This window comes from Phalaenopsis equestris, unplaced genomic scaffold, assembly GCF_001263595.1.
Source record: "Phalaenopsis equestris unplaced genomic scaffold, ASM126359v1 Scaffold233547, whole genome shotgun sequence".
Taxonomy (NCBI): domain Eukaryota; kingdom Viridiplantae; phylum Streptophyta; class Magnoliopsida; order Asparagales; family Orchidaceae; genus Phalaenopsis; species Phalaenopsis equestris.
Genome location: NW_018251490.1, coordinates 84,260 through 104,198, shown reverse-complemented (window position 1 = coordinate 104,198; position 19,939 = coordinate 84,260). Strand labels below are relative to the sequence as shown.

At 37.9% G+C, this 19,939-nt stretch overlaps 1 protein-coding gene across 3 annotated transcripts; it reads right to left on the bottom strand.

The window, feature by feature from the left end:
- Positions 1-1,087: 1,087 nt before the first annotated feature.
- Positions 1,088-18,682, bottom strand: LOC110038694 (CBL-interacting protein kinase 1-like). 3 transcript variants are annotated; one of them, XM_020743590.1, is made up of 13 exons: positions 18,327-18,682; positions 18,144-18,206; positions 5,038-5,109; positions 4,740-4,847; positions 3,449-3,529; positions 3,303-3,356; positions 2,787-2,912; positions 2,458-2,664; positions 2,260-2,364; positions 2,045-2,161; positions 1,641-1,712; positions 1,502-1,576; positions 1,088-1,413 (listed from the first exon to the last, which is right to left on the bottom strand). In XM_020743590.1, the coding sequence occupies exons 1-13, from the start codon at positions 18,474-18,476 to the stop codon at positions 1,321-1,323; spliced, it is 1,323 nt and encodes a 440-aa protein (XP_020599249.1). In that variant the 5' UTR covers positions 18,477-18,682; the 3' UTR covers positions 1,088-1,320. The 3 variants fall into 3 exon arrangements, with proteins under 3 accessions (XP_020599249.1, XP_020599250.1, XP_020599251.1); XM_020743591.1 differs by lacking the exon at positions 3,303-3,356; XM_020743592.1 differs by lacking the exons at positions 3,303-3,356; positions 3,449-3,529 and having other exon boundaries at positions 18,327-18,681.
- Between the last annotated feature and the right edge of the window lie 1,257 nt (positions 18,683-19,939).

Here is a 19,939-nt window from a genome sequence, read left to right as displayed (position 1 = left end):
CTCATAAAGATCCCAAAGATCTATTTACAACCCAATACAATATTTATTTTATGTTAAAACACAAGAAAATAAAATCTAAAGTTACTTAAGAATATGCCAAGCATTAATAGAGATGTTATCAACAAAGTTTGCTTTAAAGAATCTTACAAAGGAGTAGAACTTTTACGTCCAAAGTTGATTTTATTTAAACTAATTGATAAACCTCTACGACTCACGCATTTGCTTAAGAACATGTCATAACATCTATCATATATAGCCACTAAAATATATTCAAAATGTTCAAACGTAATTTCCAAGGTGCCCTTAATATGGTCCAAAAAACTGTGCAAAATTCTCCAAATGGCTTTGAAAATCAATTGTTGCTTATAAAAATGGGAATTAATAGAGGACCATTATCTCTTCATAATACCCACTCAACTTAGCATAAACATGCAAAATGGAAGTGTGATGACAATTTCCCAAAAATTTTATGTTATAATTTAAAACAATTAATTAGTGTATGGTAAAGGTTATCCACTCAAATTTGCCAACATAAGAAATTCATATATTCAAAATAAATAAGAAATTAAAATTTTTCTTATTTTCTTAGTTAGAAATTAGTTACTTGATTAACATAGAATTTTATAATAAGTAAATTTATCAAATAAATGTGACAAATATTAAGTGATCAATATGATGGACATGAAATATATTTGTCATACTCGTAAGTTAGTTAAAATATCATTTAAATCATTTTAAGATATCCATAATAGAAATTTAATGAATGCATAGAAAATCAATTTCAATGTGTTTCTAAACATATAAAATAACTTACTATATCTAAAACTAAAAGTTCAAATAATTTAGCTATTTTCCTTAATGATTTCATCGTTCTCGAGGCTCGATAATGACTTGATCTTAAAAAATAAAAACTACTAAGATACATGCATTACAATTTATAGCCTTAGAATCTTCAATAGTTCAAATTATCCATCTGAATTTTTCATAAATTGAGATCATTATGCATGGAAAGGTGGATTTCACTTCTAAGAAATGACAGTAGTGAGACTTTTGAAATGATATTAAAGATTTGAGTGCAATGTGTGCATGTATGAAAGTTTAGGTGTGACATGCAAATACATCAGAAATGTACGCTATGAAAATGCCGAATAAAGTTTTGCTGGCTTTCTTACATCTTTTTAGTAAAAGTTAGTGTAGCATAAATAGTTGAAAGTTATTCACTGCCTCTAAACACCAATCTTTTAGTTACGCGTGCAATAAGCTTACAATCAGAGTATCCTAAATATATCTGCATGTGCAATAAACATATTCCATTTACCTTCATATTGTTTTAAGTGCTGTCATTCGCGAATGCATCTTCAAAAGCGGTACACTTTTGTAAGCACTCAGTTTATCTGAAATCTTTGAGCACAACTGCAAACAAGAGCAATATAGTTCAACATACAAATCAAGCATTAATTAATGTGAACCCAAAGCTCACAATCATTGTTAAGGATCTTGCCTGCCTGTACAGAGAAGAATCCCCAGATGCTTTTCGAAGCTCCACGACATATAGAGATGGGCTGAGCTCAAATACCTAAAATAATAGCAAGAAATTAAGAGAAAATTAATATATATATATATGGATAAAGTAGCCTCACCTCAGCAGCTACCGAAAGAGAACCAGCACTCCTAGGGCATGAGCAACCTCTGGTTGGCTGTATGACTTTCAACTGCCGGTATAAAGGGATTCAACATAAGCTAATCATATCTACCACTAAGATGATTAACTAGTTTGACCAGGACTCTCTCAAAAATTTGGTCCGATCAAAACTGCTATGCTGAAATTTAATTATTACTGTATGAATAAATAGAACCACCAGCTGTTAAAGAGTTTTCATAATGCTTGATGAATCAATGTTCTTAAATGTGAAATATTACCAGTGCAATCCACTTAGCTTAGTGGTTGGGTACTTTGTCTCCAACCATAAGGTCTTGAATTCAAGGCATAATACATATGGGTGTGTGTGAATTAAAAAAAAAACGAAAATTGCAAAATATTAACCTTTCCATTTCCTCTTTGGACTTGAAACCCCATTTCCGTAACTAAATCTTCGATCTTCTTGTAGACATCTTTTGGCGGGTAGTTTGATGTGAATCTGATTTTTCTTTCGGAGACATCCTATGTTCCCAATGAAACATTTGGATGTAGTCATTTGACATTTGAATGGCATCAGTAGAAAATTGAACAGAAGGATATGCAGATCATTTAAACCTCACCTCTTTTTCAAAAAAGCCTGAAAGATCGAAATATGAAGACATTCCAATAAGTTGGAATGCATTGATTAGTGTCGATTTGTTTCTATGCTCATCTGCATCAACTGGCTGAATCAGAAACCAAGTAAAACAAAAAGAATGCATTAGGTTGTAAATCATGCTTTGATGAGTGGTGGAATCAAGCAAAAGCAAAAAATTTACCTCTTTTACTGATAGAGATACATCATCTATGTACATGTCGTCATCATCATATGGAATAGCTGGAGCATAATTTTGCTTAAACCAACTGTCTTCCTTGATTTCGACTACATTTATCCGAGTTCTAGGATTTGGGTCCAGAATCCTCCGCAGCAAGTTCTGAGCACCAGGGGAAAGCCAATTGGGAATCTGAGTAGCTCCCTTGAAAATCTAAGGCATCAAACATAGCTTTAAAATAACTAAAGCATACAGAAGCAAAATGAAAACTGTTCATTTCGCATATAAAAGTGATAAACAGCTCATATTAAAATATTCAGAAGGATTCACCAAACCTTTTGGTAAAGAAAGGCAAGATTCTGATCATCAAATGGAAGAGTTCCAGTAAGGATAACATAAAGGATTACACCACAGGACCAGATATCTGACATAGCACCATCATAACCTTTGTTTAAAAGGACCTGATGAAATTGTAAAAAATTATAATCATTTAATTTAGGGAAATTTACAAACATACCACACAATTCTTTTGTTTTTACATTCTAACACCCAAAGTTTGATATTTACATTTATAACAGCTTGGTGTCATAAACCTATATATGAAAAGGTGCATTTAACTTTTAAGTCGGTGATGATAGTTTTTGATGTGATGTTACTGATTTGAGTGGTATGCATGTAAATATAAATGCTTAGGTTTTTGATAAGTAAATAGAAGAGCATTGTATGGTATGTATATAAATGTCCCTTCATTTTATTCCATGGACATAAATCAAGCTTGGTCTTGTCCTCTCAATTTTATTCCATGGACATAAATCAAGCTTGGTCTTGTCCTCTCAAATTTGAACGCTCACCTCAGGAGCTACGTAGTGAGGACTTCCACAAGTTGTGTGCAATAGCCCATCATTCTAACGAAGAAAATAAGAGGGATGAATTATAGCTGAATGATTTAGTACAATCGAGGTCGATTGTATCAATAAGCATGTCATAGACCACATACCCAAAGTTGTTGGGATAAAGCACTAAGTCCAAAGTCAGATATCTTTATTTTACCCATTGCATCAACTAGAACATTTTCAGGCTGCAGCGAGAATGATAAAATAAATATATGAACAGATAAGAAAAAAAAAAAGTGAACTCATAATAAAAATATCTATCAGGCCAAAATCAATGAAAATGATCCTCATAAACTGTGACATGAGGGATTTAACTTCCATTTGCCCAGAGTGGTTTTACAAATAGAAGAGAATGAGAAGGAAGTGGCAAATGATAATATTGCTAACGCATATGAGAGTATTAGGTTAGTCACATCTCTGACGCTTAAAAAAATATATTATTGACATGATAGCAGTTAGCTCTCATCCATAACCTTAAGCTTTAAATTGAAAACGAGTTCAATTGCTCGTCTCCCAACCCAGCATTGGTCTTATTAATCCATAATCTCTAACAGGTGGTATCATAACCGATGGTTGATTTTGATGAGTGGTTCATATATATTTGCCATGGGACTTTGGTGCTATATAGTAATGCTTGATCATGTTCTAAGAAAATAAACTTAAGAAACTTTGGTTTATAGGATAGTACTGGTAGAGGTGAAGTGTCTCATATTAAGGATTTATTAAGACCCGTGAGAGTTTCAGGATATGTCCTACATTGAATAGTTAAAAATAAGTAAAGTTCAGAAATACTAGGAATTGGTTCAAACCTATCAGCTCAAGACTTTTTTTTTTTTTTTTTGTTTGGATTTAACAAATAGTATATCTCGCCCAACTTTTATCACTCCCTTCAAAATATACTTCAAAACAAGTAGCCACTCTCCAGCAATAATAGTCTTTTCTGAGTTTACCCTTGCTCCTATCTATTTTTCTGCTACTTATAGGAACACAAGAAGTTGGAGCTTAAGGCTAAATTTGGTTTTGATTTTGCTCTGACTAACACTAAAAAATTTCCACACACAAAAAAAAAAACTTGTAAATTTAATTTTTAGTTTACCATGGGAATACCCTTACATGTAATAAATCCTTTAATATAGTCTGTCCGTGATGAGAAGCCATACAAACCAAGATAATAACATCTAATTGGAGGTTAAAATCGCAGTATTTAAACCATTTAAAAAAGTTCCAGAGGAAAATACATATTCTGCTCAAGATAAAATATTCCAAGCTATTTATGGTCTTTTGCCTCAAATTCTATTCATTCATAAATTTCTCAGACTGCGTTATTTGAGAGCACAAATGGATGAAAACAAATTGTTTCTATAATAAGATAATGCTTCTGCAATGATGTTCTACCTTCAAGTCCCTATGATAAACTCCTTTATCATGACAATAGCTTATGCCATCAATCAACTGCTGAAAAATCTTTAGCCCAAACTGCTCTGAAAGCCTTCCCATTGACTCCTTCAAAACATCCCAATAAAAGAACACATTTTTTTTTGGGGTAATAAAAGAACACATTTCAATACTAGAATTTGCTTTGCCTGGTTATTAAGAGTATAACTCACAAGTTAAAATGCAGGTAATAAATCATGAATATGGCAAAAAAAAAATGAAATATTTTTTTTATAGAAGAATGAGTATTGATGCTTACTATTTTATCAAATAATTCGCCGCCATTCACATATTCAAGAATCATATAGATTTTAGCTTTGCTTGCAGAAACCTGCCATTTTTTTTTTTGAACCAAACAATCAATGATCGGTAGTAGCAATTGTATCGCAGCAGGTATTCTAATCAGAGTAACATGCATTAGAAAGTGATGGATATGAAATTCGTCGTCTCAATGCTAAAACATGAATCTAATCACTATTCTAACACAAAAGAGAAGTATTAAAATTAGTATTTGGACCAGCAAGGCATTTTATATATAATAGATAGCAGGGTCAGTGAGAAAAGATATAATGAAGAAAAAAAATCAATAGCTACAAAATTTAACAATTTGCAAAATTAGCATTTTAACAAAATTAGGTTTAGCTCTCACCTTACTTTTTTCTTTCTCCAGGTGAAAATTAACATTTTAACAAAATTAGCATCAATCACAAGACACTCCATCACATGACCTATATTGATCCCGTTGACTATGTCATTTTATAATTTAATTACAGTAATGACCTGGGATTAAAGGATCATGGGCTCATTGGATTCCTCTCATCAAAATGCTCAATTTGAATATAAGCATATAAAATTTAAATATTATCTGAACATTCAATTAATATTTTAAAATTTTTTATTTTTATTTTTAGTGCATGAATTAAGCTCATTTGGACTCATATTGAATCACTTATGGTATCATTGGGTTTGTATTGTTAAGATGTTTGGTTTGACACAATATTTATTAAAATGGGAGCTTAGATGATTTTGAATTTGACTCTTTAAGTTATGTCATTCAAAATGTATTAAAATTCATGTCTGATTAAATGAAAATATTGTGATATATCAATATAATATATCAATTATATATTATATTGTTAAATTAAAAACAAAAGCATAAAACTAAGTGTTGCTAAGATTAGAATACTTAGGTCGATGAGTGTCTTGATATTTAGAGACAAAATGTGAAACGAATGTATCCATTCAAGGGTTGGTGTAGCTCCAATGGCAGACAAGTTAGAAAGAATCATTTTAGATGGTTTGGTCATATTAAATATTGACTATTTGATGATCTGGTTATAAAAGTAGATGCTTTAGATTTGACTTATGTTGGGTAAAGGTAGACCTAAAAAGACTTGGGCATGTTGTATAAAAAATAATCTTAATTATTAGAATTAAATGAAAATATGGCACTCAATAGAATACAATAGAGAAAAAAGATTGATTTAGTCGACACCATTTACTGGGATAAAGGCGTATTGTTGTTGTTTTTCTTGTTGTTGTGCACTTTATTATGAAGTCTTTCACTATATTACAACAAATGGTATTAGATTTGTGTGAATTTGACCATCATTTTGTATTAGAATACTGCCCAACTTGATAATCATGTGGATTTCAATTAATCTAAGATTATATGACTCTTGACAAATTTGGGCATAACTAAAAATTGAATCAAATCAAGAAACTCCTCATTCTGATTGTGGATGACTAGCAATAAGCAGTGACCATTTGTTCATCGCATCCCATTTTCCCTTTCGTACACCCACTATTTTGTCTCCATGATCAAAAATCATAGTTCTTATTGTTTTTATGGGACTCTCCACTTAGCGAAGCAACAATGGTGTTGTTTTTTCGAGTAAGAAAGCACCTACTCTATATTTTCATTTTTTTTATTGTATGGACATCAAGTTTCATGACTAAGACATATATTTCCTCTTTATATTTATTGATGTGATAATCCAACATGCATCAAATCTGAAAAGTTTAAAAAGGATGTTGTAAAGTTGTGATGGAGAAAGCTACTTCTTAGAAAGTTATGGTGGGAATTATAAATATATATTTTTTTTCAAAAAATCAAATAATAAATTTCTTACAGCCACCGCACTTTAACAGGTCGGATTAAGAAAAAACAACTTTCTACCACAAAATTTCTAAAAAGTAACAAAAAATAGTTTCCCAACTGAAACTGTGGTGGCGGTATAAAATGCAAAGCATGCATAAAGCTATCCAAAATAGACCCTTTTCAGTGCAAAATAATGTCGATTCCTATATGGAGCCCTTAAGAAGTAAAATCGATTTCCTAATTGATTGTGAAGAAGGAAAAACTATAACGACGTTAAATAGTTTTATCAGGCAAATTATGATCATGAAATGTGTATGTACCAAAATTGTCCACATGAATCGTAATGCGACCAGATGAATAAGGATGATGGCTCAATAATCAAAGCATTGACTTCAAGAAGCTTGATCTGAATTGGTCATATGAAGAGCAACGACCCGATCGAGTCAATCGACCTTTAGTGCAGATGGATTCAGCTAACAGACTTCTTTACAGCTCCAACTAATGAGGCTTCCTAATAGGACAACCGATCGTGATTAGCCGACTGACCTACCTTAGCAGCAACGACCATCACGTAGCTGGTTTCTTCGACCGGTTCGGTTGACCGAGCCAAAGCACGCCGATCCGCCAATCGCTGTCGTACCACATTCCAATTATATTGTAAATATGATATTAATTAACACATTAATTGTATTAAAGACTGTTTTCATAACTGTCCCCCTTTTCATAACTATGTAAGTAGACTCCTATAAAAAGAGAGCCTGATGGTGAATAAAAGGGCTTCTTCCCCTGACTCCCCTCTAAGGAATTCTATCTGCACCGCTCTCTCTCTATCTCTATCTCTCTCTCTCTTGTTCTCCTTCGCTCAGCTCTAACTCTCAGGGCATTCTCTCTCTCTCTCTCTCTTGTTCTCCTTCGCTCATCTCTAACTCTCAGGGCGTGTGTTCGCGAAAGAAAATTTGAGATTCAACACTCTAAGAGGTGGCGCAGTAAGCGTGGACATGCGACAAATTAAAAGAGGAACAAGTTACGATGGAGAATCCTCGCAGAGAGACATTCATCCATTGAATTAAATAGAGATATGGTAAGTCGAGTCATACAAAAGGAGGTTCAGGCATTACAAGCGTAAATAATGGACTAGCTCGAGGTTCTCCGGGTGACCATAGCTCAACAGAACATTCAATCACCGCCCTTGGAGGAAAAGTCTCAGGAAACTCGGCCCCAGAGCACCCCTCGACAATCCGCCAGCACCCAACGGTCGAGCAGGAGGTCGAACAAGCAAAAGGTCGGGGTATTCCCAACTGGAAAACGACGCGGGCATCTACACCAGTAGTCCAACATAGGGTTGACTGAGCGGGAGCGCTTGCTCGACTAGTTGTAGGAAATACTTTCTCCCACAGAATACTGGAAACCTTACCCCCAACAAAGCTAAGAATTCTCGCTTTGATTCTTATAAAGGGAAGAGTAAGGCGGCCGACCATCTAGCTCCTTTCAGGTCATCGATTAGATTTCTGCAGATCGATTAAGCCATGAAGTGTTGGGGTTTTCTGACCATGCTGAAAGAGGTCGTGCTCTGGTGGTTTAACAGCCTGTCGGATGGAATGATCCCATCTATTTTTTAGTTCCAAAAGATCTTCCTAATGCATTTTGCTAATGTGCAAAAGTCAAAGAAGGATACAGAAACTCTAATCTAAATCAAGCAGAGAGAGAATGAAATACAGCGGGCTTACATCATTCACTTCTAGAAAGAAATACTGGAGGTAAGAACTCTATAGCCCCTCAGCACTCAAACTGCCCTGAAGCAGATAATCCGCAACAAGTGATTTAAGCACAACCTAAACATACTCAAACCAAGAACCTTCACAAAGGTCTTGGAGTTGGTTAACAACCACATTACCACAGAGGAAGATCTTATGGACTCCTAGGAAACCAAACCAGAGTCGTCTGACTGTCGGTAGCAGAAAGAAATGACTGAGATGACGGGAAGAGGCTGAAGGGCAATCAAGCCTCAAACAGTTGACTGATAATCCTCGCTCCCGTGATAATACGAGAGGCAATCGAGGTGACAAGGGTCAGTGGTACCATCCTGACCGGCGGACAAGTCAGTACTATGAGAGGCCGCACGTAAACCAAGAAATGTAAGGTTTGACCCTCGTGAATGTGTCAATGGCCGAGCTAATCTAGGCCATTCAAAATAAGTTCTACTTCAAGAAATCTCCTTAGATGAAAACTGCATCAAATTTTCAAAAATTGAACAAATATCGCACCTACCTTCGAGACCATGGGCACGACACAGAGGAGTGTCGTCATCTCAAAAACTTGGTGGAGAAACTAATCACGATCGGAAAGATAAAAGAATTTGTCTTTGTTGGAGCACACACACAACGACAGGGGAAGGGCCTAGCGGAGGAGCCCACGAATGGGCATATTCATGTGAACAAAATTCAACTTGTTGGAATCATTCCAGCTATCTTTGGTGGAGCTGAAGGGTTACCCGATAGTTTAGCTTAAAGAGACACAGATCAGGAGATGTATGTTTTGTCACCTCTTAAACTTGTACTCACACTAATTACTTTCATAGGTGCAGATCCCCCTCAAATAGGAAACCTGTATAATGAGGCAATTGTCATTACAACTCTCACAAACAACTATCAGGTGGGTAGCATCCTAGTCGACATTGAAAGTTCAGTCAATATTTGTTCAAAATAGTGTTTAACAAAACGGGACTCAAAACTAACCAGTTGGTAAAATCTACAGATCCATTGTTTGGCTTCTCTGGCGAGAGAAAAGAAGCCTTGGGCATAGTCCCACTGACCTTGTCATGGGGGGAATGAGAAAAACAGTTCACCAACACAGAGAACTTTGTGGTGGTGGAATCCCCATCTTTGACCAACCACTGCTAAATAGCTACCAAGCAGTGGCATCGATCTACCACGTGGCTGTGAAATTTCCCAAAGAAGGGGAGATAATCACGGTCCGAGGGAACCTAGAACAGTCAAGGAGCTATTACCTTTAGACAGTCACTAGTGTCCACCACAATTCACTCAATATACATACACAAAGGGAAGGGGGTCTCAAGACCAGTAAGTCTTTCCTCCAGAAGCCCACAATTAATGAGAATGAACCCGATTAGATTTTTCTAATAAGTAAAAGCTTTGATGCAAGAAACAGGGACCTATTGATCCAAACTCTCCAAGCACATTGAGATGCCTTCGCTTGAACAGCAGAGGAGATGACTGGAATTCTGATTTACATCGCATTTTATTAGCTCAATATTAGCCCACTCACTCAGCCAGTACAACAGAAACTCCAGTCAAATGCAAGACATTGGTTGAACCGATAGCAGCAAAAGTTCAAAAATTTAGGGAGGTAGCCTACATCTGATAGGTGCAATGTGTATCGACTTCACTAGTCTAAATGTCGCCTGTTTAAAAGATATCAACCCTTACCAAGGGTCGACACTCTGGTGGATGTCGCAGTTGACTACTCAGCTTCCTCGACGCATTCTCAGGCTAAAATCAAATAAAGATGCACCTACCTAACGCTGACAAAACCACAATCATTACCACATAGGGAGTAATTTTTTCAAGATAATGCATTTCAAGCTAAAAAATGCTAGGACAACTTATTAACACCTAATGGATGTAATTTTTTCAATTCAGAAAAGAAAAAAATGATAAGATACATGTGAATGATGTCTTAGTAAAGCATAAATTAACCGAACAAAATATAGAAGATCTAAAAGAAACCTTCAAAACCCTTAAAAAAGTTAACATGAAGCTAAATTCTTCTAAATGTACCTTTGGGACATCAACCGATAAATTCCTTGGCTTTTTACTGATGGTCAATGGGTTAAAAGCCAATCCAGAGAAGGTTCAAACAATCCTGGACATGCCTCCCCTGCGGAGTACTAAAGAAGTAAAAAATTTACCTAAATGAGTAATGGAACTCAGCCGCTTCGTTTCAAAGTCTAGCAACAAATGTGCGGCATTCTTCATAGCACTATGAAAAAAATCAACATTTCAAATGGATAGCTGATTGTAAGTCAGCATTCAAAAGCCTAAAAGACACCCTAACATCACCACCGCTGCTCCAAAGTTCAAAATCGACGAAAGAGTTTTCATTATAACTAGGAGTCGAACGAAAGACAGTCAACTCAGTTCTAGCCAGAGAGGATGTTGAGAAACAATTCTCGGTGTATTACATCAGCTGAGTTCTCCGAGGCGCTGAAACCAGGTACCCAATTTTGAAGAAACTAACGTTTGCATTAATTATTTCTTCTCACATGCTTCAGCCCTATTTTCAGGCACATCCGATTCAAGTCCTCACAAATCACCCATTAATGTATGTGCTCATTTAGTCGAAATATTCTACTCAAGTTATTAAAGTGGGTGGTGAAACTGAGTGAATACGACATCAGTTATGTTCAGGAATGACCATCAAGACATAGGAGATAGCCAATTTCTTAGCATAATTCTCCGAGGCAGCAAGGCCACACGAAGGAAACCCAACCAACAACAGAACCTGGATCTTGCACATTGAGAGGAGTCTAAGCAGGCGACCACTGAGCTAAGACTAGCATTGAGCAGTCCAGCTGGAGAGCATGTCTATTATTATGTCGTCGTAGAGTTTGAGGTTACCAATAACTACGCAGAGTACGAGGCACCAATCGCTAGGCTTTGTTGGGCATACAAGATAGACGCTCACAATTTGTTGGTGAAGTTAGACTCCCTATTGATGGCCAATCAAGTCAACGGAGAATTCGAGGTCCAGGATGAATTGTTCACTAAGTACTTTGTCAAGGCAAGAAAGGAGATTGGGAGATTCAAAAACTTTCGAATAAAACATGTAGGTCGCGAGGAAAACCACATAGTTGATATTCTATCCAAACACATTAGTTTGGGCAACACCACACTATAACCCACCCGACCAGCAATCGAAGAGCCTAAAGCTATAGAAGTTTCTGTCGAAGGGACGAAATGGATCCATTCATCCTCTACAAAGAGGTGGGAAAGATATCAGAAGATGTTACAGATTCATGGCGTTTCAAGGTCAAGGCTACATTGTACCTGATGATCGAGGGAAAGCTTTTCAAGCAGTCCGTAACTTCAGTATACCTAAGATGTCTGAGAGAAGACAAAGCAAGACGCCTTGAGGAAAGCGTACTCTGAAGAATGTGGAAGCTATTTCGGAGAAAAGACTCTAGCTTATCGAGTGCAACAACAAGGCTACTTCTAGCCTATATTCCTCAAGGATGCTGAATAATTTTCAAAAAATATGAGCACTGTCAAAAGTATGCATTACTACAACTTCTGCGGCTCGCAAGCTTCAACCAATTTTGAGACCCTCGTCGTTCACCACTTGGGAATTGATATCTTTGGTTTTTTTCCTCATCTAAAGGCCAGCATAAGTTCCTTTTGGTGGCGGTCGATTACGCCTCCAAATGGTTTGAGGCTAAACCACTTGCTTGGATCACGTGATACGAAAGTTCATCTCGACGGATATCATATGCAGATACGGGCTGCCACTAGTTATTATCACGGATAAAGGAATGCAATTTTCGAACCAACCCGTGAAATATTTCTATGCGGGTGAGGAGATTGATTTGAAGTTTTCTTCAGTACATCACCCCTCAATGAATGGGCAGGCCAAAGCAGCTAGCAAGGTTATCTTGAATCGGCTAAGGAAGAAGGTAGAAGGAGCCAATGGAAACTGGGCGGACCTCTTCCACTAGTACTATGTGTGATTTGAACGGCACCATCATCAAAAACTAGCCAAACACCGTTCAAGTTAACTCATGGAATGGAAGTCGTACTGCCAATCAAATACAATCATTATAGCTAAAGGATCGTAACAGCTGTGTCATCCATGAAGAACCTAGTTGAATCCCAGGAGGCAAACATTGAGGGCACCGTGTTGGCTCTTAATATGGTTGAGAAAAGATGAACCGATTCCGCCCTTCGACAAAAAGACAAAAGGCAAATAGGTCAATGCCTCAACAAATGCAACCAAGATAATGTGTTTTCCCTAGGGGACTTAATTCTTAAGAAAGTTGACCCGTCTCCCAAGGACAACCAATCGACAAATTGCACGAGACATAGAGCGAGCCATACATAATCACCAAAGAGTCTCTCTGAGAACCTACAGACTCAAGACATACGCCAGAAAAGAACTGTCCTTGGTGTGGAGTGGAGACGCCTGGAAGAAGTTTTTTCCTTAGAAGTTGTCAATGTGTAAATTCAATTGAGACAATGAAAGTCATATTTAACTAAATTTGCTCAAACACTGTCCAGGTCTCTCCAATGCTCGGGGAACTCAATCAGACCAATCAAATGTCAAAAATCGATTTTCGAAGCTTTGAAAATGCTTTTTCGAGCGGACAATGTTGGACGATCATTTTTTTTAATATCCGTTGAATTGGGTTGATTAAACGAGAGACAAGAATATTAAAATGTCATAATATGAAGTGACCAACCGCTCAATAATAAGCAAATATAGCATAATAAAATGAGAGATTTTATTTATCTTAGCCGAAACGTATAAAATAACCGCATAGCAATAAACACAAGAGGTACAGTCGTTACAAACTTTTGATAAAGAATGCACCCTCAAATGAATCGAAGGCTCTATGTTGAAACTCGAGTAACAAATCCTCACTAAGGGCCCTCGATTCCTCCTCACTCTCACTGCCTTTGCATCTTCTCTATAATGAGTGAACATTAGGAGAGCACGAGAGAGAAGGCACCCACTCTCCTCACCCCCATCTTCACACATACTTTTTTATGAGGAAGAGTTAAAGCGGGAAAGTAGCGGAGAAAGGGGAGTGCTGCTATACGACAACCCTTCATGCCTGAAAGACCACTAAAGGGTCGGTCGTGGACACTGAGCAACAACCGTCGAACGGATGAGGCGTTGCATGAAGTAGCTGACGATACACTACTGGTGGGCATCATATCATATCCACTCAGGGACAAGATTTTTTGTCAATGTACTATCTAGGTCTCCTCCCACAATTGACTCAACATATTTGTCATATTCTTCCTCACGAAACCTAGAGGCGAGGAAGAGTGAAGAAATAGGCACTTACTGCTAGAAAATTTGTGATTCTCACCCCTTCGCGGCTAATGGGGAGTTGAAACCCTTCTGGCAGTAACCGTCGAACGAACATACTTCATTCCCTAGGGACGTGAAGGCAATGCAACATTTTCCCATGGGACACTACGCCCATCTACGAGGTGACATGATGTCGATAGTCTGACTAGTCTGATGTTGCATTAGACACCTGATACGGAGGAAACCCCCTCATTCAGCACACGATTCAAAGAAAATGAAAATTAGTACATAACCTATGCGAGGTCCTTCACTCCTGTATGTAGAAGGACACCTTTGCCTTTGACCCCTTGTCAAGCCATTCAGGCTCCCATCATTATCCACAAACTTTTTTTTTTGTTTTATTTTTGTGGTAAAAACACATTTGGTGGAGGCCACCCTTTCTCGCTTTTATAGAAGGAATGGGGTAAGTGATCCAGAATAATGGCTCCTAAAAAACGCTTGATGGGGACCCATCATGAAAAGGACAACTGAGTATAGTGACGGGAAGGTAGGCAATGGATTTTCAAAAAATGAAATAGAAAAGGAATCCACATCACGAAAAATGTATTCTTTAATATCGACATGTCAGGATCACATGATGAGACATGAATGCCAAACCCGCTAAAATGGTCGGTCGCGATTTTTAAACACTCGGGAACTCAACCCGACCAGGGATTCAGCAAAAGCTACCTAGTTACCTATTCTAATACTCGTGGATTGCAAGTACGCCAAACAGAAAAATAAAAAAAAAACATAATAATCTCAGCCGATTAAGATAGATTGATTGACTACTTGCACCACCTTTGCATTACAAATCCTACCCTCTAAAGTCAAAAAGAGCATGTCTCCAGAGATGGTTCTCCACTCACTAGCATCAAGATCCGCGAAATAGTGTAAAACATTTCATCCCAGCAACAAGTCCCCAAGGGTGGCCCTAGCAGGTGAACAAGATTCACACTTCGAAAAGGGAACGAACACGACTAAGGTCAAGGTCTAATTCACCGAATGGGGTGGGGGTATGTGATAACCTAGGTTCTATGTAAACCAATCAGTAAGCATACATTAATCAATCACTATGGAAAGATGTTGGGTTGACTTCCAATCAACGACTTGAGTCGAATAAATTCTGAAAATTTAATAATCGACCTAGAAGAACGTGATATCCAAAGTTTGTGGTTTAGCTCCGAAGGTGATTGAGACACTTGCCAAAGACAAGATCCGCGGCAGTTCACATTGTTCGCCTCAGAAGAGAGACTCCCCAGTGGCAGCAACCCGACCAAACAGGATTAACAAACTATCTCGATTGACCGACTAACACAATGGATCAGCTCACACGATGAGCACACAATTAATTAAGTCACAATCAATTCAAAATAAACAAAAATGAACAAATTTTGCTCATATATCCAAAAAGGAATTACAAATGTCTTCTCTTTGATTATTAAAGAAAAAAAGAATTGTAAGTTTTTCTTGAAGCAAGGTTCTAGCGGATGGCCGACCTATCCCCGCTGCCCAAGCTGTCCTCTTCTAAAGCTTCTTCCGATTTGTCTGGAAGTAGGGATATCTAAAAATTTGGTGTTGACGAGACAACAAAATCCATTCCTCTTAGGAGCTATTTTGCCAATACGTCCCTATGCTCCTCGTAAACAAAGCGTCACATAATGAGGTCTTGAATGAAGTGTTTTATAAATAGGTCCTCTAAGGCTTTGGTCAGAACATACCCTTCTCGAATTAGCCATTGGAGGACAAAATCTCCACCTAACCTAATGTGATCCACTCGATCAGTGGCTTGCTGGAACTCGACCAAGGCAGTCGACTCACGGAGAGCTCAAAGCTCGCTCCCCACGCCTGTCAGCTCGCTGTGCAAAGTGGAGACTTCCGTCCTTCGAGCCGCAACCTCTGAATCTGTAGTAGTCAGATAAGCTGACAACTCCCGCACAAGATCTACAGTCGAGCCTAAGTCTACTCCCTCAGAAGAAGCGACCGATCCCACCAAGGGTCCAGTCCCATCTGTTTGCCGCCTTGTAAATCTAAACATGGCATTCGTCACCCTGGTCGCTCCTGTTGGGGCCCATCGTAGGCAAAGGGTCAGACAGTTGGTGCCCCCCTGGAGCGATTGGTTGCAAAAACTTAATGTACTCGACTTGCAAACTAGTCGTCGCAGTGGGTACGGACTCCACATCGTCCTTCGAAGGTTTGCCATTATTGCGGCTCTCCAACCCGATCAATTCATCTGCTTACATGATAATTTCATAGAGCCAACCCGATCAATTCATCTGCTTACATGATAATTTAATAGAGTCATTAAAAAACCACCAACAATCAAAGAAAATTTAAAAACTAAAAGTCTGCCCATTCATAAAAGAGCTCTCAAGAACTCATCTATCTCTTGCACTAAAGTACCTCCGTCTTTCTAAGGCGAAGGCCGGGAAGAACAATGATTGTTGCCCCCTATGTCTCCTTTTCTCCGACCTCAGTCCCTTCGCCAGAAGAGCCTTGCTGATCCTCAGCAGTAGCGTTTATGCCGGGTCCGGAAGCCATAGTTTCTATGCGAAGCATTTTTTATGACTGTGCCTTGGCGCCATCAAACGGGTCAACTAGATGGATGACCACAAGTCTGGGCTTCGACCTTTTATCTTTCTTCACAGTCTTCTTCTTCTTCACAGAAGCAGAAACTTGATAGCCAACCAATTTCAGGATCCACCCCACTCTGACTCGCAGACTCTATCAAGGGAGGCCTCAAATTATTTGAGGATAACTGATAGCAAAGAACACATGCCAAAGCCCACGACTCCATTTATAGGGCTTATTGGGTGCAGAACCCAAGGGGAAGTCAATTGTTTAAACGATTCTCTTGATTTTGGTGCCACTGATTATTTAATGGTTTTTCTATCCTTATCGTGGTCGCCACCATCAAGGAGTAGCAAAACTCGGGGAACTAATATGTATACACCAAAATTGTCAGTACGAATCACAAAGCGATCATGCGACTAAGGATGATGGCTCAACAATTAAAACATTGAATTCAACGAGCTTGATCTGACCAGTTATTTGAAGACCAACAGCTCGATCGAGTCGATCGACCTTCAGAACTAATGGATCCAATCGGCGCACTTCTTTACGGCTCCACTACTGAGGCTTCCTAAAAAGCCAACCGATCGCAATTAGCCGACCAATCTACCTTGGCAAAGGCGACCATCACGCAATCGATCGCTTCAACAGACCACGTCGAAGCACGTCAATCCACCAATTGCCGTCGTACCACATTCCAATTATAATGTAAATCTGATATACATTAGCACATTAATTATATTAAAGACAGTTTTCATAATCATACCCTCCTTCCAAAACAATGTAAGCAGACTCCTATAAATAAGTAGTTTAACAGTGAATAAAAAGACTTCTTCCCCTGGCTCTTCTCCGTAGAATTATGTTTGCACTGCTCTCTCTCTCTCGTTCTCCTTCGCTCAGCTATAACTCTCAGGACGTGTATTCTCGAAAGACAATTTAGGATTCAACAAAATGTTCGCTGCGGTGTGACAGCTGCAATTAAAGTTAATCAAACAAATTAACTTTTCAGGCATTTAATATCTAGTCCATTTGTTGTACGTATTATCCACTAAATCACCTTTCAGACAATTTTTTCTTAAAAAGTACCATCATTTATATTGCTAAACTTCTGTTTTTTGCTGAAGTATTTTTACTGCAAATAAAAAAAAAACCTAAAAGCCTAAATTTTAAATGATAAAATTAGGCACGGATAAGGTGCTTCAAAATATAAAGTAGCTGCGACAATATCCTCCACGGGAGGCAAGCCACCTGGCGCACGACGATAGGAAGGTTGTGGGTGGGGCCTTCAATCATACCAGGTTGCAATGTCCAGCTCGCTAATGCCACTCCCAACAGCAAAATTAATTAAATATACATATTAATGTAAAACAACTAAATCAGAGCCAATTATTAACATTTTGACCGGTGGACTCCTGGATAAGGTCAAAGTCCACAAGCTCTAAAAGAATTATATAAACAAAATAATTCCACCAAGCTTCAGGGCTTTATTATTATTATTATAATTATCAATATTAGCATTTAATATTTTTTTTTTTAATAGGCGTTTCGTAAAAAGAGTATGGATAAGGAAAAGCTAAAGCACTTTGAAAAGGCGAAGCACGGACCTCATGTAGCCGGACGACGTTGGGATGTTTCAGAAGTTTGAGCGTCGTGATTTCCCTTTCAATCTGAAACAGATTTTCAGAACAAAATCAAACAAACCTAAATCTATAACTAATTTTAACGAAAAGATTTTTATCGTAACAAAAAAAAAAGAGCTAGAGAGGCTGATTGTGTAGCAGCGGTACCTGCTCGGTGATCTTGAGGTCGAGGATGCGCTTGCGATCTAGGATTTTGACGGCAAATGCCTCACCGGTGTCGACCCGTCTCGCGAACTTCACCTTCCCAAAGTTGCCTTCTCCCAGCATCCGCCCCAGCTCGTATTTCCCCTTCTTCATTCCCCTTGTCGGCTTCCACCCGTTCTCCTCCTACTCCCGACTAAATCCAAGCAAGAAACTGCCTAATTGCTGATCTGATGATCTCGATCGGCGGCGATCTCACCCTCTACTCTGCACCGGAAAAGCGCGCCTCAGTTGTCCAGGCTCATCAAACAATAAGCAGAGCTGCGTTGGAGGTATATCCCTTTATATCCGCTTTATATTGCTGATAATCTCTATATAACCTCTATATAATTAATTTATAATTTATCTGAACATATAAATAATTTTTACGTTTTATTTTCATATATTTATAAATTATATATAAATTATATGAAAATATAATGCTGATATAACATAAATATAATTTTCATTTTATACGCAACATTACATATGTCTTATCATGCAAATTTTTCCAAGAATAAGGGGGCAAGAGGATACCGGAACTGTTACTTAGCTTAACGCGAGCCCATCGATCGGATGGTGATGATTATTTTAGGGAAAAAGTGCTCCTTCGTGGACCCTCGGGACCTACAGCAGTCCTTTTTCCGTCGTAATGAGTGAGTAGTCAGTGTGACGGGGACCACGGTAGGCGGACGTGTCACTTATTATAACAAATATGTCACTATTCTGAGATAATTTGAGGAAAGTGGACGGAGCTCAAGTGTTATTTCCTCAGCTAACCAACAAAGATTAGGATAAGCGTCTTGCAAGGGAACTTCATTTGTCAATTAAAGTCTGAATTGGAATCACATGTATGGATAGGGATTGGTTCTTCTCAACTTACTAATGATTTTTTTTTGTATTTTAACACAACATCCTAGACGGCTTAATGAAAAAGGATGCACATGGCTGCAGCAAATGGGTAAATCCGTTGTTTTAGGATTCTTCATTGAAGAATGAGTATTAATGGAGATATCATTGGAATTGATAAACTGGAGCTGGGACCGAGTTATGAATCTAGACCTTTTTGTTTTGTTATGTGTCGGAGGGAAAGTATTAGACAAAACGTTTATCACATAATTGAGCTGATTTTACTATCATATTTATTCGGTGAGTTTGAATATTAAGATTCCAGCTAAATTATGGAAGAGCAATAATTCAAATGATCGGCATACTTGAAAAAAATATACAACATTTCAAGAAAAGTAGAGATTTTCTATATATATATATATATATATATATATATTGAAAAGCCCAAGGACTAAATCTATTAAAATAGGAAAGACATAAAGGTTGTGTGAGAGGGCCCAATCGAGACACCCTACCCAAACGACACAACACACAAACACCCAAAAAGATAAAAGATACTGGGAAATCCAAAAAAAAAAGAAAGATACTAAAATCACAGAAAAAAAAGTAGCTAGAGACGAGCCAGTTTAGTCCTGCCTCTGCCTCTAGTTATATGGCGAGATTCAGATAACAAATTGTTGTGCCGAGTCATTTCCCAAAGTAACCAAAGTATCATCCATAAAGTATCATCC